We start from the raw sequence: 19,460 nt of genomic DNA, 5'->3' as shown, positions 1-19,460 counted from the left end.
TATTATTAATTAAACAATTCAACTAAAGGGAAAAAGGGAAAGGGGAAGAGGGAGGGGGAAAGGGAATAACTAAACAAAACAAGTAAAGGCTATGTGGAAGTGCAGAGGAAAGAAATTACTCTCTACTTCCCACAAACGAGCGATGCTTGACCACGTCCTTGAAGCAGGGCCTCAATGCACGTAGCCAGTGTTCGGGAGGAGGACAGACGTTTTCGCAATGAGAGCCCACCCCTCCCCTCTTCTTCCTTTTTCCACCTTTTATTGCTGAGTGTGACATCATATGGTATGGAATATCCCTTTGGTTGGTTTAGGTCAGCTGCCCTGATGATGTTTCTTTCTCACTTTTTGCCCACCCCCTAGGAGAGAGTCCTGATGCTGTGCCAGCCCTTCTCAGCAGCAGACACAACACTGGTGTGATACCACTGCTGTTCTAGCACCAAGTGCAGAGCGCAGCACTGTATGGGCTGCTGCAGGGAAAGTTAACATCCCAGCCAGACCCAGTACAGCCAGTTATATATTTTTTTTCCTCCATAAGATAGGCATTGGGAAGTAATGCTGAGTTTGTCTTTAAATGTGACAACTTTGATACTCATTTATGACTACCAGAACTTAACAGATTTTCAGCTTGAGCATTAACTCTGGCATTTCCCAACTTTTGAGCATTTGAACAAGTATTTTGTTTTGTTTTTATTTTTTTAACCTGCCAAATAGTCAACTGACTTATACATTAACAGCATTCAGTATAGATCTGTTTGCAATTCACATGGAATGAGTATGTCTTCAAGATATAAAAAAACACTGTATTCAAATCAAAACATTAAAAGAGACAGTACTATAAAAGCACTAGCAAATTATTTCCCGAAGTGCAAGACCAGAAATTATGGACTTTCAGTATGTATCCTGCAAACACCTCCTATACTCATTGAGAACAGCATACAACTAGAATTAATGGAATTGAAAAAACAAATACCAATAAAGAGTTCCCCCAACAAGAAGACATTTTATTCCTTTGTAAAATGTTAGCCTGCCTACAGGAAGAAATCATATTTGGTATGTTTTATGCCTTAAGAGACAAGCATTTGTGTAAAAAAAATCCTACATCAGTAAGATGAGAGAAACCTATTATTGTTATTTAAAATATATCTTTGGCAATATGTGCAATTTCCAGAACTCTAATAAAGTGTTATAGCATAATATGAAATGCTAGCAGACTTTTTTGAACTATTCCGTGGCACTGAAGTACTCTAATGGTGTTGGTATTTCAATAAATCAGTCTCAATTTTCTTGAAGGCTTTAGTAATCCTTCGTAAGTGGCCACAAACTCTTGGAAAAGAGGAAACATCTATAGAAAGCTATCTAATAAGAGAATTCCAGTAACTGCTAAATTCTCTGCCTGGAATTTTTTCCCCAGAACAAAACTCCAAGGACAACAAGAATCATGATTCCTACTGCTAAGCAATGAGAGCAGGATGTCAAAAAAACTGAAAGACATCCATCACCAAAAGTGACATTTAAATGAACCATGCTCAGCTTTTTGTCACAAAAGCTGATTTTGCCCACCTAACAGCCAAATACTCAATAAACAGAATGAACACAAAATGTTAACATCTGCCAAGGCAAAACACTGGACTTCAAAAGAAGATCTCTGCAGTGTCACTCCCATGAATCAAACCCAGCAGATCTACCTTCTGCCAGCTCATATTGTTTCTGTGTTTCCACTGGAAAAGTACAGTTCATACGAGCCAAGATGATCACTTGCCTCCATTTTCAGTAATGCTGATCCTATCAGACTCTAGCAAGACAGCCAGTGAGAAGACACTGTATGGAGAGGAAGCCAAAAAGGTGTGGTACTTTCCAAACTGAGTGTTTCTGGATAACCACTGTTCCAGAACTTTGAAGGAACTGACAAGAAATAAGAGCTGCATTACAAGAGAGGTCAAATCTGCTTTACCAGTCGCCACACTGAGTATAGAGCTGCAGTTCCTTTAGTTTGACAGTATTAATTTGTAATTCTTTTTCCATAAAGGCTGACGAATAGCTGGGGGAAAAGAGGCAAAAAAGCAGTAACTTGTTTGTTTTATCTTTGGTTAAAGAAAACTAATGGCAGGATATACAATCCTACTTTATTGAAGAAAGGTATCAGGTCATGCCAGGTAAGCGTGATAAACCAATAAGGGAATTCTGTAAGACAGTAAGTGCCACATACAATAATCGTTAGGTTTTAATTATTTTATTTTTTTTTTAAATGCATGTCTCCTACCTCTCCTCCCTAGCTAATTTCTTAATCACTTTAGAGCTGGGTTAATCATTATTTAAAAAAATAGGTTAAAAAAAATAAATCTTACCATAAATTCATGTTGCTGAATGCAATAAGCAGCAATGCTGAAACTAACAAAATTAATAGTTACTATTAATTTAGCAAAGAATAATGTAAACAGAGTGCCTGTGGAAACAAAGCAACTGGAAAGAAAATTCAGAAGTACAAACAAAAGAGACTGAAGTGCAACTATTTAAGCTAGGATTTTTTCAGCTTGAAGAGAAAGAAGAGAATCCAGGGTGTACTGATCATGAATCAGAAGTATGCGGCTGGGAAAAAAAAATCTTGACTCTGAAGTACGTTGGACAAGTTTCCATCTGAAACAAATCTCTCTGCCATCATATACCACACAGGATGAATATTATTTAAAAGAGCTTTTGGTTTTTGCCTCCTAGATTCAAGGAAGATAATTTAAGTTGTCATATATGCAGAGAAGGAAAAACTGGTATTGAGTTTTCCGATGATCATTTTCTGAGAGCCTGCAAGTTATCTCTAACCTTGCAAAGAAAAAAATGAGAGGGAATATAACTGTACTTCGCAGACAGGATCTGGACTGATTGCTGATCTTCAGAACAGCCTTCTCCAGACACAGGCACATTCCAACGTGCCCGAAGGCAAGCAAGCATGGCAGAATGTTGGTATGAACTAGCAGGCAACTCTAGACTGAGTTCAGATACAAATGGGACAACAGTCAAAGCAGGGACAGACTACACATGAGGAAGATGGAAACATTACCTCACTGTATAGGGACAGAGTTGTAAGAGCCAAAAGCTCAGCTGGAGCTGAAACAACCTGAAGATGTGCAGGGCAAAGAGAAGTGCTTCTACAGTTACAGGAAGAAAAAACAACCAAATCAACCACAGAGGTTTCATGATGACTACAAACAGCTGAATGTTATAATACCCACTTTTCGTGAAGACGGATGTGGGGAACTACAGACTGATTAGTCTCACCTCTATCTCCAGGAACGTTGTAAGGTAAATTGTTCAAGTCATTTCTGAGCACATGAGACCAGATGGTGAGTGGGAAGAGCCCTCATGAATTTATCACTGACGGCAAATCATCTGGAAACCTGCTTTCTATGAAACGGTGACTGTCTCTGGACACAACCAGAGAACAGATAGTGTCCAGATAGTGTCATTATATTTCTTTTTTTGCTTTTGCAAACCAAATAGTTACACACAGCCTTCATGTAATTTGCATCCTTGCGATCAGTTTGAGAAATATGGACTGGGTAAACGTACTACGAGTGTGTGGAAAATGGGCTGGACTGCAAGGCTCAAAGGGTTCTGGATCAGCTAGATGAAGTCCAACTGGAAACCAATTACTAGCAGTGGTCCACAGGGACTGATACTGGAACCAGTTCTGTTTCATGTATTCCATTACCTGGATGGAAGGATGGTGTACACTGACTCAGCTCCTAATAAGAGATGGATGGGGCCAGGCTGGGGACGCATGCAGCAGTCCACGTGCTGAATGCCAGGCTTCACATTCAGAAGGACCTCAAGAGGCTGAAAAAATGGGCAAATGAGGACTGATGAAATTCAAAAGGCAAATGTAAAGTTACATACTTGGAAGAAAATATCCCAATACAGCAGTACAGGACAGGCTAACCTGGCTAGAAAGCAGCTCTGCAGAAAAGGACCTGTGAAGTCTGAGCAGACAGCAAGGTAAAGATGAACCAGTGTATGCCCTTGCAACAAAGATGACCAACGGCATACTGGCTAGCAAAAGCACAGCCATCCAGTCAAAGGAAATTATTTTTCCCCTCTGTGCTGTATTTATGAGGCTACGGAGAATCATATTTATTCTGGGGCTCCTCAATACAAGAAAGATGTCGGCATGCTGGAAAAAGTCCAGTGGAGGGCTACCAAGATTAGGGACACATGGCAGGAAACACATCTGAAAAATGTTTGCTCAATCCTCAGAAAAGGCAGCAAAGGGGAGATCTTATTGCTGCCTTCAACTACCTCACTGGAGGGCTGAGGAAAGATGCAGCAAGAATCTGAGGTGCACAGAGGTAGAATAAGAGACAACAGATACAGACTACAAAATAGGAAGTCCCAGTAAGATGTAAGAAAAAAAAGACATACCATGGGGACGATCATGAACATGTTGCCTAGATAGGTTGGGGTATCTACATCCTTGGAAATACCACAAGTAAACTGGGCCAGGCCATGAGCAACGTGATCTAGCCAGACCTATTTTGAGCAGGAGGCTGGACTACAGAATCTAAATTGTTCTATGATTTCAACACAGGGGACTACTTTTGTCTGAGGTCTAGATAAATCAGCTTCCAGCTTTTGCTACAGATCATAAAAATAATACAAGAATAAAAAGCAGAAAGGAATCAAAGAAAAAGAATAGCAGAGAAGAGGAAAAGATGACAATTTTCTCTTTGCTAGTTCATTTAATTAAGAGAATGTTTGCACAACTTACTGAATGCCTTTATTCTGGTGTCATCTCTTTCTTTTTCCACCTGCTCTAATAATGCTCACCTTCCTGCACATGGACAATAATCTGCACCTATCCAGCCCATTTGAAAGATATTCTCCTTCCTACTCAAAATCCAAAGAACTCACAGCACTACCATAAACAAGTCCAAATAGATGGCTGTACTTAACCAGTCTGTTAGAGTATAAAGAGTTTTTCTCCCGAGTAAGAAAAACAAAACACACACACACAAACTTCCACTAACTGCCATTCACAGTTCCAGTGTCACAGCACACTCTAGTGATCAATTAAGTGACAAGTTTAAGTACCTGTGTCATCTACCTCAATTTAAATGGGGCTTTAAAATGTAGGAAGCAGTCCAGATATTTTGAAGCTGTTTATACATATGTACATCTGTGTTTCTTGCTAGCAAAATGCTTATTCCAGATATTAAATCAACTGCAGATATTTCAACATGCGAGATTAATTCCTCAGCTGGCACCTAAATGACTAGGAGAAATGGAACAGAGGGGAAACGGGAAGTGAGGATATATAGAAAAATGGAAAAAAAAAAAGCCCTAAAAACATAGAACTTGGAAACCTGGAAGTCTCGAAAATTAAAGACTGATGCAGAGATGTAAGTGGCTCTGTTTGGAAACAAACCAGCCAAGTATCGGTACTGAACCAGCCTGATTAAGTCAGCTGGCTGAACTTGCCATGACTCCTGCACAGCCACCAACATGTCCCAACACTAGACTTCCCAGTGTTTGAGTATTTGTTCACTTGAAGCCATGTCAGGTCTGGTGCCTCCGTGACCTAATGACTGCTCTCAGAAAAAGAACACAGAGGCTGGTCTCCTGCAGAACCTCTTGGGTTTTGCTGTACCATATCACTCATGCACTAGTTATTAGCTCAATATTAGCCAAGCCAAAAGTAGGCCATTCCCATGCGAAGCCAAAGAGACATGTTTCCACTAAGACTTTTCACTGCTCCCTGGAGTAACACAGTGAAGACAACCCAGGCTGCCACAACAAAGTTAAGTCATGTCAGGCCTATGTTTTTAGCTTGCCTTATGAGCTACATACACACAGCTGCGCAGCATAACTCCCAAGGCTGAGCTGTCCCTGGAAACAACGCTGATCTGCCTCTGGACCCCATCCAGTTCACATCTCCACATTCATGACATTGTTCATCTACAGAAAATTTCTGGATTGCAGAAACTGGAAGGAGACAGTGTATGGAAGCACATTTATACAACCCTCCGAAAATCTCAAAATCTCATCCAGTGACTTAAGAAGTTTCATTTTAATTACTACACAGTTTATCCAGGGAAAAAAAAAAAACACTAGCTGTGTAGCATCAGTAAGTCTGACATCAAGAGAGAGATGAGAATTACTTATGCTCTACAAACATTCAATTTCCTTTCTTAAAAAGGAAGAGGAAAGGATGCGGATAATTAATCTTCAGTGAAATAGTTCTTGAATGCCATGGGCAAAAGTCAGAGCCTGCTGTGACAAAAACTGTACAATCAAAGAATAAAATTACCTCAAAGTAGAAATGCAATTCCTAACTTTCAGATGGATGAACCAGTCACCTAGGCTTTTATACCTAATAGAGGGAAATAAGCATCTTCAGAGACGATTCAAAACAACCTGAAATAGCTCTGGAAGTGCCCTCTTTTCCAACTGATGATAGTCAGTCATCTAGGCTCCCACAAGCTTAACGTATCATTTTCAGACAACTAACGTATTATGCCTGGATTCAGCTCAAAGAATCCAGTTTGTGAGCCTGCAGACGGGTCAGACTGCGCAGACTAGACAGAGCAAAGCAAAAGGAAATGAAGTGACTTTATGGAGATCGTAGACCACGTGACAAAACTAGCAATGGCATCCAGTGCAAGTTCCCTTATCACCAGCCCACGCCATCTCCCATGGGATGTAAAGCTTTACTATTTTGCTAGCAATTAAACTTATGACACCTGTTATTTCAGCAGATTTGTGTTTCAAGTTCTTGCATCTCCACTCACCACAGTAACTTCAGCTTTATCCCTGTTTTTGAAAGGCAACGCTCCATCACACACTCTCCAAAACCCTCCTCTCTCCCACCAATACTTTTATTTACATACAGATGCGCATGTACTTTGTTTGTAGTCCAAAGTGTTTCTGTGCATTCAATTCCTTTAGTCTTTAAGTTTCTGATTCGTAATATTTCATTCATAAAATCCTATTAACGTTAAAACCATTAGAATCATTAGAAGAATGATTACAGAATGTTTTAAAAAATGGCAATTTCATCCTTTCACGTTCCAGAAAAAAAATAAATAGGTTATTGTAGTTCTTGTATAAGAGTTGTTCTCAATTAGGAAGAGACTTACTTTATGGTGTTTTGGACCGGTGAATCCTCAGTTCCTTTATATCCAGCCCTTTTGATACCAGTACCAGGTGAATTATTCACACTCAGACATTTTTCTTCTTCCATTACAAGATCACGGAATGACTTCGGCAAAGAAGAACACGATGAAGATGACCTTTTAAACAAATACATTAATAAATACAAACCCACACACACATATAAAATAATATATCTTAGCTTCTGTATCTAACCCTTATGCTTGCTAGGCCCCATCCACTAAAACGTCACTTTGGATCAAACGGGTAAACATCAGATAAGTTCATTACTCTGAGGTACTTAAGCATTTTGGACTTTCACAGAATTAACAGATAGCTGTCAAACAGAACCAAGATACTGAACGAGTTTACTTGTAAAAATCCCTTAACCTAAAGTGAAATTCACAAAATTCATATGCTTCATTTTCTTTTACTTGCATAAGCATAATGTACACTGCTACTGAACTAGAGCCTGCATATCATCTTTAAAAATAAAGTTTTATGAAAATACAGGAATTTAAAGTTTTAGCTACTCTGAACGCTTTCTGATCCTAAGATTTATTTACAGAAATCAAGGTACTTACCCTCAGTTTCACCCCTCACCATTAAGGCTTTAGACTTAATTCTACATATATGTGCTTACATTTAACTTTACTAACCAGAGAAGTCCCACTCATTTCAAAGAACTATTCACAGTAACATCAAAAACATGATATATTTTAGAACCCATCTGCTCATCATCTACTCAAAGAAATAACATTAATTATAAGATTAGTTATAAATACCATTGAAGTAGAACAAGCTACCTATACGATGCTAATTAAATGTGCAACTACTGTAAGAAGGGAAGCATTTGATGTCAAAGATGTTTCAACTACATCAATGTGGTATATAAATTAAGAAAACAACATTAGGCAATTAAAATGACAACAAAAGCACCTGAATGTTACATATGATATCCATCTAAACCTCACTAGACTATCCAGCATTATTTACTTTTTTTTTCCTATTGCATGAGCAGCACATATGCCATACACTTTATACATAGACATATAAAGCAGAATGGGAACCTCCAAATAGGACTCAGAGCCATTCCCCACATCCTCTATTTGTCTCTATTTGTACTACCACTTGGCATCCAAGAATCTGGCACCAAAAAAAAAAAAAAAAAAAAAAAAACACCACCACAAAAACACTAATTCTCAGACTGTGATCCTACCCAAAACAATGCAGATGGCTTAAAATGGTTTGGCTTAAACTCTTACATATTTTCCCAACAGTATCAGCTCTAAGTTGTTCTTCCTGATACAAATTAGATAGAAATGACAGTATAACATTAGAAAATAATTTAAACATTTTTTAAAAAATAAAAAAGCTTCTTTAAGTTGTAACTGCAAAACATCAAAGCATGAAATTCCAAGACAGCTGACGTTTCAGAGTAAGCTGAAATTCTGACAAGCTGAACACCTAGACATTAAAATAGACAAGTATCATATAAATTAATTCTGAAGAAAAAGTTTAAATTTGTTTCCATTCTTGAAATGCCCTTGGCTCTCCTGAATTTAAAAAAACAAGCAAACAAAAAATCCACCCATGATCATGATCAAAGTAATTCAGTTGCCTTTTTTTTTTTTTTTCCCTTACACCCCATCTTCCCCCTAAATTTTCACCATTCTTTGGAGAAGGTAGCATAGCAGTAGCATAGCTTCACTCCCCCCCCAAAGAACTACAGAACTGTAAGTTACTTTTGGCTTAAAAGGTATGGCACAGTAGAAGATATACTGTGCCTTTTAGTCAACAACAAAAAAAAAAAGAGCCGGAAGGTCCCACACCCTTCTGGCAAGTGTTCTCACTGCGCATCCAAGATGAGTATCTCATTTCATTGGAACATGAGTTCTATGGCTTCAACTATACTGCATGCATGGAAATCTCACTCCATTGCCAGACACACTCTTAACAGCCCGTTGTGAATTTACAGAATAGAACTTTGCAAATATGGTGTTAGAGCAGATCAGTTTCACGTACAAAAACCACTGTGAACAACTAGCAGAGGCAATCAAGTAATTGCTGGCTTGCCTGAAGCTGCTTAAAGTTTCCTCAACAAATGCTCTTTTTCGGCAGCTAGGCATACATTAAAATATTCATATACCTCCCACTGGTTCTTTGCTTGAGCTCGAGCTAGCGGCATTTTCCAGCTCAGCAGCCAGTGGAATGCTGCTGAGGAACATACAGAACTCTGTGTGGTGACCACATGAGCATTAGACCAGACTCCATCTTCCTGTAGTAGATGCTGGCCTTTCCACTTCAGATTGTGTGTGTAACTCAGAACCTCAGTATTTTCTGGAGAGAGGTATCCAATATACTCAAAAATCAGTCCATACTGCTTTTTAAATATAAGGAACTGTTCAGGGGCAGTTGGTAGCTTAAAACTGAGCACCACCCAATAAGTAAAGAATTATCTACAGGAGAGTAAATGAATAGTGCTAATAGCTTACTCAGATGTCAAACAAATTAAGTTACATTCCATATCTTGATACACCTTTTATCAGAGCTTCTCTGATATTCATTGCCTGTATTCAGAAGTAAATAATTTAACTAGAGGCCATCTATCTCGTGCTTAAGTTCATCGGCACAAATACTTCCTCTATCTCATGTTTAAGTTCATTGGCACAAACACTTCTACAGTCATCTAACTTACGCTGAAAAATAGGCCTTCAAGAATACAAACTTCAAGAAATTCAGGTAACTCTATAAGAGAACCGATGTCCTCCAAAGCCTACTTCAGATTTTGTACCTAAAAAGCTGCGTATGAATGGAAGGTGAGAGACACCCACACAAACAGCATCCTGTGGAGCTCTCAAAGCTCCTTCCCTTGACACCCAAAATCTGTCAGACTGAAAAACAAAACTTTAGCTTTAAAATGTCTAGTATAACAAAAAAATGAAATTAACTGATGACATTTAAGGTGACTGGTTAGAACTACCTACAAAATGCCTACACCATCAATCAGTAACATTAGAACATGCCATGGCAGGGCAGGTCTGTAGACGTTCACTTTAGACTCCTGATAAGAGCCACTGGTGACCACCAATCACAGAGGGAAGGTCCCTGCATTTGCTGCGTGCCTGAGGCAAAAAAAAAAGACTCACACAGGTCCCAGTCCACGTCACTAAAAGCACTCTGACCCGTTGCAGCTGCCCTCCCACATCAGCATGGACATCCCTCAAGTCACCCGTCAGCTGGTGCACAAGAGCATCATTTCCTTGGTGCTGCCACACTGAGTCCCTGATGTGTACAAATGTGGTGGGTTTCTAAGAACACTTAAACTGGTGTGTAAGTGAGCCCGAGTGATTTGTGTTTCTAAGACTACACACATCGTCACTGTAGATGTTGGGTTACACACCATTTATGCATAATTGTAACATTAGCAGTAAGGTTAAAAATAGTAGCTAAAATACTAAGGTAGTAACATACCTCTGTACATTGGAAATACACACCACAATTTATTTTTTAGTTATAATCAACGCATGCTAAACAGATGCCTACAGAGAAGACTTTTTGTCAGAATCACTACTTGAAGGACGCTTCATGCCACAATACCTTGAATCTACCATGCAATACTCATTTCCGATCAGTCTGACATGATCCTTGAAAGGCCCTATAAAATACAAATGCCCTTTCACCATTAGGCTGAATGTACTGCATGGTGTCACTAGAGAAGCAAAGCTTGTTCTGGTGCCATAACTGGAAGTAGGATACTATTTTTAGAACCACTTATTATCTGATTTAAAGTGCATGGTTTTGAGATGATTACAACATGCTCTCAAATTTTTCCTGTGAGTTACTGATAAGTATTTTGTAACCCCAGCTCTACTCTGCTGCTATTTATTTTCTGGAATATTTTGTTATTACTGTGGTCTTAAACTAAGGTAACAACGTACGAACAGACCTATATGGAATCTCTAATACATCTAAGAGCACTACAAAAATCAAGGTGGTGATCATATTAACATCTGTGCAAGAAAGATAACAAATACATGAAATGGAACAGAGGAAGCAAGAAGTTCTAGATGTTACTTTAAATCTCTTGACACAGGATAACTCTCAGGAAGCAACTACTGCCAGAAAGCAGCCTACCTTATCCCCAGCAAGGTCTTCATGTTATTTTTTTTTTCTTCTCCTTACACTCATTAAATAGCTAACAGGCTACATGTCTGTTTTCAACTTACATAGCAAATAGGCAAAGATTCCAGTAGATGCATACTGCTTTTTTTTTCTGAAAGGAGAAAGCAGTATATACAGAGGATCAAAGAAAAGAGTCCAAATATAGAAGAGGGAGGTGGCTCTAACTGTGGAAAACATGTCTATCCTTCGAAAGACATACTCCAATTTTATTTTGATATCTATTCAATATGAAACTACAACATAAGTTTCTAAAACAGCTAAACTGTCCAGGTAACGGTTCATTTAAAACCAAAAAAATGTTACTGCAGTGGGTATGCAGGCAAGCTTTGTTCCCACTGAGGCACAAACAGGTAAATTCTAGAGACAGCAAATGGCCTAAAATTCTTCTAGGTATTCTGTATAACAAGTACAGAAGCAAGTTGCAATGAAAAACTAGACCTTCTTGAATGGGCAAAGCAGGAGAACCGTTCAATACTTGCCTCCACATAAAAGCATGCACATAAGCATTTATTCTGTAGTAATTAAACACACCAAATTCACAAAGCTTACGGCTACTTGTTCAGTTATGCATCTATGCAACATACAACACCATTTCTAATTGTGAAAAAGAAATTGTGAATCAGGCTTGCTGTAATCGTTCACTGCTGTAAACTAAACCATTCTTGTTTGATATAATGATATTTACTGGAACGTTTAAATTGTGTTTAAAATGACTTTTAATGCTGATTACACACATTATACCTCCTCCCACTTTAACAATCCTTAATAGCAGCATCCATCACTCCCTTGCTCTACTCCAAAATCATTTTAGCTTTTTCCCCCAAGGAAGAACAAACTTCCTTTATTTTCTGACAAAGAAAAACAGCATTTCTAATGGTTATTAATAACCTCTTCCTGACTAAGTTTCATAGCTTGTGTTCAACCTTCTTTTTCTATACGTCACTTTGATAACATCTGCAAATACCACAACACACGCAGGCAAGAGCCAGATGGGATGCAGCCCTCTGACTCACTATAGCAACAACTGCATTTCCCTTCCCCCTTCAAGTTTTTAGATTACTACCAAATGTAGATACAAATAATCTTTTTAATGAACAAAATCTAGGTCATTTTTATTTAAGAAACTGCTTTTAAGACACTAATGTAAAAACCCTCTAAAAACCTTTTGACTTTTAACGTACCATGCGTTCCCCAGTTTTGCAACTTTCGTAGGTGTGGGTGGTACAGTAATTAGTGGAGTAGGCTCCGTGCTGGTAGTTACTGAACCATTATCTTTTGCTGCCAAGGCAATCATTTTCCTTTGCTTCTGAGAAAGCTTGATTCCATGAGAAACCATTCTGCTGTGAATTGATATTGCAAAGAAAGATGTCAGATCAGTGTCCTTTCAGATGACTTGCCTTTAAAATTGCATATTAAACTGAGAAATTTCTTTCCTAGACCAAAATACTTTATCCAGTGTGGTGACAATGGGCAGAGGGTGGGCAGGGGGGTTGGTTGGCTGAGGAGCAAAAGGAGGATCAGTAAGTATTAAGACTGACAGAAAGAAAAGCACCACAAAATGATTCCTCATACCAATTCCTATAAGGGAAAATATAGGGTAGATCCTACATCAGGTTAAGACTATTTTTGTGACTTTTTAGACTGACAGAAATTTAGCTCCCTTAAAGCAAAAATATTTTTTGTATTAAAAAGAATGTACACAGCAGCATACAGCCATTTTTTCCTGTGTGTAGTAATTTGTTTTCTAAATTATTTGGATTCCTCATTCTCAAATGTTTGGTTCACAGCTTCTGAATCAACCTAGACAGCAATCCTTTACTTGGTCAAAGAAAAACAAAACAAGACCACAACAAATAGTTTCTTCCAATTTACCGTAAGCATATATTATTGACTGAATAATATATTTCTCTCCTGTGAAAGAATGAACTTGATCAAAGGGCTCCAGGACTCTTCTCCTACCTGTCCTTTACAAGAATGTCACACTTTAAAGGTCATGCAAGTTATCTCCAGTATGATGTATTCCCTACATCACCATGTAATAAATATCTGGTCTAATTCTCTCACTAGGTCTTTGAGGTGCTTCTCAGAGCAAGAACCACCCTTGACTAAGAATTGTTAATATCAACATATTGATATGTTGAGGTGATGGGGACAGAATGTAACAAAGGATGTGAGACGAGATAAAACTTCACGATCAGTTACAATATAGTCCACAAGTGATTTCCTAAGTGCTATGTACAACAGTTAATCATTTTTGGTTGAAAATAGTAAAGTTCAGCAGAGCAAACCAATTATTTAAGATAGCAAATTCCTAGCACTTCCTTGCTTTCCTGCTTTTCATTTCAAAAGCTAGGACATGTTTTCACAGTAGTTGACCAAGCAAGACTACAGTGAAAATAAGGGGATAAATTCTGAATGATAAAAACACAAAACAAACAAAAAAACACTATAACGAACTATAAGTAAACAAAGTTGTTCAAAAAAGAAAGAGGACATCTTTTCTCCTACTCGTTTTCAACTCTGGATTGCCAGAACCACTAAGTAAATTCATAATGGCCTAGTCTATCACACTTTTCTTTTATAAATTTTCGTTTTTTACCAACCTTGAATTTGTCTTTGGCATGGTTCCACATTTCTGCATATTTTCTTCAATTTCCATGATAGTTCTTAGATCCATAGCAGGAGGACTGGCAGGACTAAATGAAAAATAGAGTTACCTTACAAGGCACTCATTTTTACTTACATTCCACAGTTTCAACCTTCACTGAAATCCTCTAAATCATACATAAGATTGGTAACCGGATGTATAATTTATGTCTGTTTCCTTAATTATGGCAAACCTCAAATACAATGTTTCTGACAAAACTTTTATAAATATATACATATTTAAGAACATACTATAAAAATACTCTCAAAAATCATTATGCTATGAAACAAAAAGATGTGAACTGTGATTACTTTAAAAAAAATCAAACCTAAATCCAGGATACTTATTTAGTAGCCAACTGCTCACATTAAGTATTAGAGGAGCATTGTTCACAGCTTCTTCAGGCAAGCTGAAATATCTTTCTTTGAAGAACTTGTTTAAAAATATTTCACATGGCACAGAACCTCCTTTGCCAGTTAAAGCTCTGTACAAACAACAGCTACACTGTCAAACTTTGGGAATCTTTTTTTTTTCTTGTAGATTACCTACTTTTAAACTTCCATAGAAACAAACATGAATTGAATCCAGACATTTCTAAGATTTATGGAAAACTATCAATTAAAACTTATGTATTTGAAGATATTTGTAAATTACATTTAAAGACAGACCCTGGAATCAGACATAAGCAACACTTTTTACATAAAACCAACTGCTATGGACTAAGTAGTGAATTAATCAGTAGGAAGTCACACCAAACCCTGTCATCACTGCTCCTTAGTAGTACTTCAACCAAATATGCTACACTATTAATCCTTAAAATGCTCAACAGAACAGTACTGCCTGCCTTTTTTGGACATCACGTGCTAGCAATACTAGAAAAAGCAAAGGAGTACAAGGGAAACCCATAAAGGTACGGGGATATTAGAACAAAGTCCCTTGGCTTTATTTGTTCCCTTTTCACATAACTCTCTAAAAAATATCCCAGAAGAACTGTAAGGCAGAAAATGAAGGGGGTACTTCTTCCAACTAGTCTGAACACTAAAGATTCAGTTGGGGGATGTGTCACCCTCTCTGCACAGACTACATGACAAGACAGAAGTCGACCTACTGGACCCTGCAGGCTGAATCATATATTTCAGAGCTGCGATTTTTGATTTCTACAGCTTTATCACCTGCAATCACAAAGCCCATGATACACAAACTAACAGAGGCCGGTAAAACTGTTAAGTTATTGCTATATGATTCCCTAAATCCTTGACCTCTTCCCTCATCAGCCTTTATTGACAACTGTCAGAGCCAGGACAAAAAGCAGGATGGATATTCAGCCCATTAGAGTACGTACACTTTCATATGTAGATACTACTAGAGATAAAAAAAATCATTCTCAATTATTTTATTACTGTACCAGTTAAAGCTGAGTTGTTGATTTTCACAGATCATTTAAGTTTAAAGGAATGGCTTAAAAATGCCGAAGTACAATAGTGCTTCCAACGACTTCAAGCATCATCTGATTCCACAGAAAACAGCCTACTATTTTACAAAAAGTTAATGAAGCAGGCCTCTTTAAAATAAGATTGCACAAATCCAGATTGGTAAGACTTAAAAGTTATCAATAACTTTTCTCAAAGAAAAATTCTCAAAGAATAAGTACCAGTTCAATAAAGCTACCAACATTTTAATGCACGTGTCAAGTAACTTATGATCATTTTGAGGATCAATTAACCTTTCAGGCTGAATAGCATTCACCAGCACGTGAAGAATATTGACTGTAACTTAGGTAGGTACAACTAGTACTCCACCTGAAACTGGTTGCTACCCAATTTGGAGAGGTTGCAGAGTTGCTTTTGGTACTGGGAATGATCTGTGGAACAGATTGTACCAACGCTGACGATCCCCTGTATGACTTCATCTCCTTGTTAGGTTGAGAGGCTTTCATAGGCTGACTACATGCTTTGTCTTTCATCTAAAAAAAGAAAAAAAAATGTTGCATAAATATTCTCCAAATATTCTCTCATTTTTTCCCTCAGAAAAAAGTGAATCCCTGCTCAGACTATTATTTGTACCCCCCCCCTTTTTTTTTTTTTGCTTCACACTTCACCCTGAATCAAAGTCCAAACATGCATCTTGTTAATGGAAAATTTACTCTGAGATGTTCATTTCTAAATCTGTAACACTAAACGTAGGCAGAATTACCTCAAAATTATTTTTCTTTGCCAGTTAAGCAAAAGTGTCTCCATCTTAAGGCCAACAGCTTCTCAGAAACACTCCAAAGATGCAAGCCCTGCTTTTGATGGATTAGATAAACAAAAATAAATTGCTAGGAACAAATAGATCCAACCTCAGTCCTCTCTGGATGAAATCCTTTTGTGAAGTCAGGGGACTGCAAGTCTCTGGGGCTACCCACTCCTGCATAACTACCTTCAGAATCAGAGGTTAGGAGTTCTGGAAGCGATTCTATGGAGTTAGTTTTATCCAGCTTTATGGAGCCTAAGAAATAAGAACAGGAAGTAAAACTATTATATCATGAGAGTAGGACTAAACAATGATTAAAAAAGCAAAGCAAGAATTATTAACTACATAGCATGGGTACAAAGTAACTAATTTGTTACACTTAAGTGTCCATTAGCATTGTTTTTACACAAGCCATGCTTTTACAGAAAACTTTGCACACAAGCTTAAGATGACAACCATCCCTTTAATCAACTTAGTCTTAGGAATTGACAATTCAAACACAACTGTGGTGTTTACTAGAAAACAGTATTTGCAAGTTTTAATGGTTGAAGTATAAAAATTACATTGCATATTAAACTTTATGCTCTGTTTTTATACCTGAAAGGAAACTCTTTCCCACTGACCTGTAGAGGCTGGACTCTGAATAATGTCTGATAGATTATATCCCCCAGAACTGTCAGAGCGTTTCCGTGGCTTCTTTTTTGCCTTAGTTTTTGCTCTTTTGAAAAGGGCTTCCCTGTTAAAAACAAAAAGTTACAAGATGGATTAAACCATCAAGGAAATCTAGTTTCAGAAGTATCAATGTCAAGTTTTTCAGGCAGCAGCTGTGGTTATACTTTAAGCAGAAATTGTTGCTCCCATCAGCTGTCACTAGTTGCTTCCTCCTTCTCTGGCACTACCCTTGTTTATGCATTAGCATAAATATTTCGTAAATGATTCAGGGGAATAAAAACATAAAAGGAAAAGAAAAAAACCTCTCTTATGTTGATCTAGTCTCTGATCTGTTCCACTGCACAAACACTTGTGTTGAGACAGTGGAAGACACAGCAGCTACATAGGCTGGCACTGCCACCTAGGTCAGATTAAGCTTGCTACACATCACAGAAACTGGCAGAAAGCAAAGTAGCTCTTTATGCCCAGCACAGATACCAACACCAAGTTAGCACTACCACTGCAATAGAGTGGGTATGTGGTCATGTAACCAGAATGTCACTTGTTCCTACATATCCTATAACATTAGGAACAGTGGAATCAAATAAAAGGACTCCCTATTTTAACAACACTAGAAATTCAGAATCACAGCTACAGTACCTCAACTTCTCTACTTTGGGGGGATAAATATACATGAACCTACTCATTCCTGCATCAATATTGTAACCTTAAAATATTTGTCTTTTAAAAAGAAAATTTCCCTATCCCCTAAAGGTTATCACATAGCCTGTAAAAAAGAATGCTTTACATCTAATAACAAAACAGCCTCTCCAGTTCCCTTGATCTACTAGCTCTTATCTAAACTAGTTCACTTTGGCACAATTTCACGTTACCAAGTCATCATATTTAATTAATTTTTCATAGTTGTGAAATTGTCACAGTCAACTTCTCCAGTTTAAAAACTGTACCAAAAGAAGTAGCTGTAAGTTTATTTGCTCATCAGAAAAGAAGCCTATTAAGTTAGCCTGACAAGACTCTACAACTCCTATTGGTCTCACCTCCTTGCCTACAGAACAAGTGTAAAAGCAGAATAGCAGAAGTCCAGAAAGCTACCAAGAACAAATAACCTAATCTACAGTTGTTTGAATCACATTTTCTAACACTTCTTAAACATAGGCAGTTTGTTTTAATCACTCTTCAGCAGATAGTACCAACAGATTACAAACTCATGGTACAAAACTTGCAATTTCACATGACATTCTGTTAACACTGAGAAATGCAGATCAACAGTATTTTCCAAATGCACAGTAATTAAAAATACGTATTTTTCTCTTTTTCTCCTAATTCAGTGAATTTCATAGTTTTTCTCACACATCCATAGGTGCTGCCACATATGCACAATGCCTAAACTTCGTTTTCAGTGCTCATTTTCCTATTTTGCTGGACAGAATAGGACAGAAGGAAATGCCCTACAAACATCATCAAGCCTAACTGCCTGCCTGTTACAAAAAAGTTAACACATATCAATGGGGCATTACCCAAACGTTCCCTGAACACTGACTGACATGGGGCATCATCCACCTCTCCAGAATTTGACAACCCCTCAACAGTAACAAAAATTCTCTTTCTATCTATCTAGTCTGAACCTTCCCTGAAGCAGCTTATCACTGATTCCCAGGGAGCAGAGACCGGCACTTCCCTCTCTCCTCCCCTGCTAAGGAGTTTGCAGAGAGCCACAAGGTCACCCCTCAGCCTCCTTTTCTCCATACCAGACAGCCCAAGTGCCCTCAGCCTCTCCTGATAGAACATGCCTTCCATCCCTTTTTACTATCTTTGCTACTCTTGCCTGGATGCTTTCAAGGAACCTTAACATCCTTTTTATATTGTGGACCTCAGAACTACACATAATAATCAAGAAGAGGCCACACCAATGCTAAATATAGCAGGAGCATTACCTCTTTTGACAGGGCACGTAGCTGGCTCAATGTTGAGCCTGCTGCCAACCACCACCCCCAGATCCCATGCTGCTGAGCTCCAGCCACTTGTCTCCTGGTCTGTACCTGTGCCCAGCAGTGCTCTGTCAATCAAACAGAGGGGGGGAAAAAAGTGTTCCACTGCAATTTCACAACATTTTGTAACACTTAAGGGCACTGAGAAAAAGTCTTTGAAATCTCCACTACTCCTATTTCCTGATATATTTCAATTCTGAACCTAAAGGGAGTCAGTCAAGCACCATACAAATGGGGTATAAATACCATATGTACCTCACTTGGTTATAAATGTTTATGTAAAACAGATACTTACTGAGAATTCTGTTCTGTATTCATTTCTTCCTTTAAAAAAACAAAGTTCTCTCCGTCTTCAGGCTCAAAAGAACTCAAGTCAGGTCCATCTGGATATGGAGTAATTACCCTCCTGACCATAGCTGGAATCTATAGTTGTAAAAGCTGTTAAAAATCATTGCTCTTAAATTGCTTGCTAGTAAATATTTGATCTCTTGTGGAAGGACCAAAAATGACAGTTATTTAAAACATTTTTATAGATTGATTATTTAACCAGCTTATAAACTTCAGTTACTTCTCTAAGTAGAACAGAAGAAGAATTCTTT

General features: G+C 38.0%; 1 protein-coding gene across 3 annotated transcripts in view; it reads right to left on the bottom strand.

Moving 5' to 3' along the window:
* Nucleotides 1–19,460, bottom strand: part of IBTK (inhibitor of Bruton tyrosine kinase) — a 55,449-nt gene that overhangs the window by 3,402 nt on the left and 32,587 nt on the right. For 2 of the 3 annotated variants that reach the window (XM_035321329.1, XM_035321331.1), the window contains exons 20-26: nt 19,157–19,284; nt 16,825–16,937; nt 16,308–16,456; nt 15,769–15,932; nt 13,926–14,018; nt 12,504–12,662; nt 7,125–7,277 (exon numbers count right to left, since the gene is read on the bottom strand). In XM_035321329.1, coding sequence (XP_035177220.1) covers nt 7,125–7,277; nt 12,504–12,662; nt 13,926–14,018; nt 15,769–15,932; nt 16,308–16,456; nt 16,825–16,937; nt 19,157–19,284 — 959 coding nt within the window. The remainder of the gene's footprint in view (nt 1–7,124; nt 7,278–12,503; nt 12,663–13,925; nt 14,019–15,768; nt 15,933–16,307; nt 16,457–16,824; nt 16,938–19,156; nt 19,285–19,460) is intronic. The other variant, XM_035321330.1, reaches the window with a different exon arrangement.

This window comes from Oxyura jamaicensis, chromosome 3 (assembly GCF_011077185.1).
Source record: "Oxyura jamaicensis isolate SHBP4307 breed ruddy duck chromosome 3, BPBGC_Ojam_1.0, whole genome shotgun sequence".
Classification (NCBI taxonomy): Eukaryota; Metazoa; Chordata; class Aves; order Anseriformes; family Anatidae; genus Oxyura; species Oxyura jamaicensis.
This window is presented reverse-complemented; position numbering and strand designations above follow the sequence as displayed.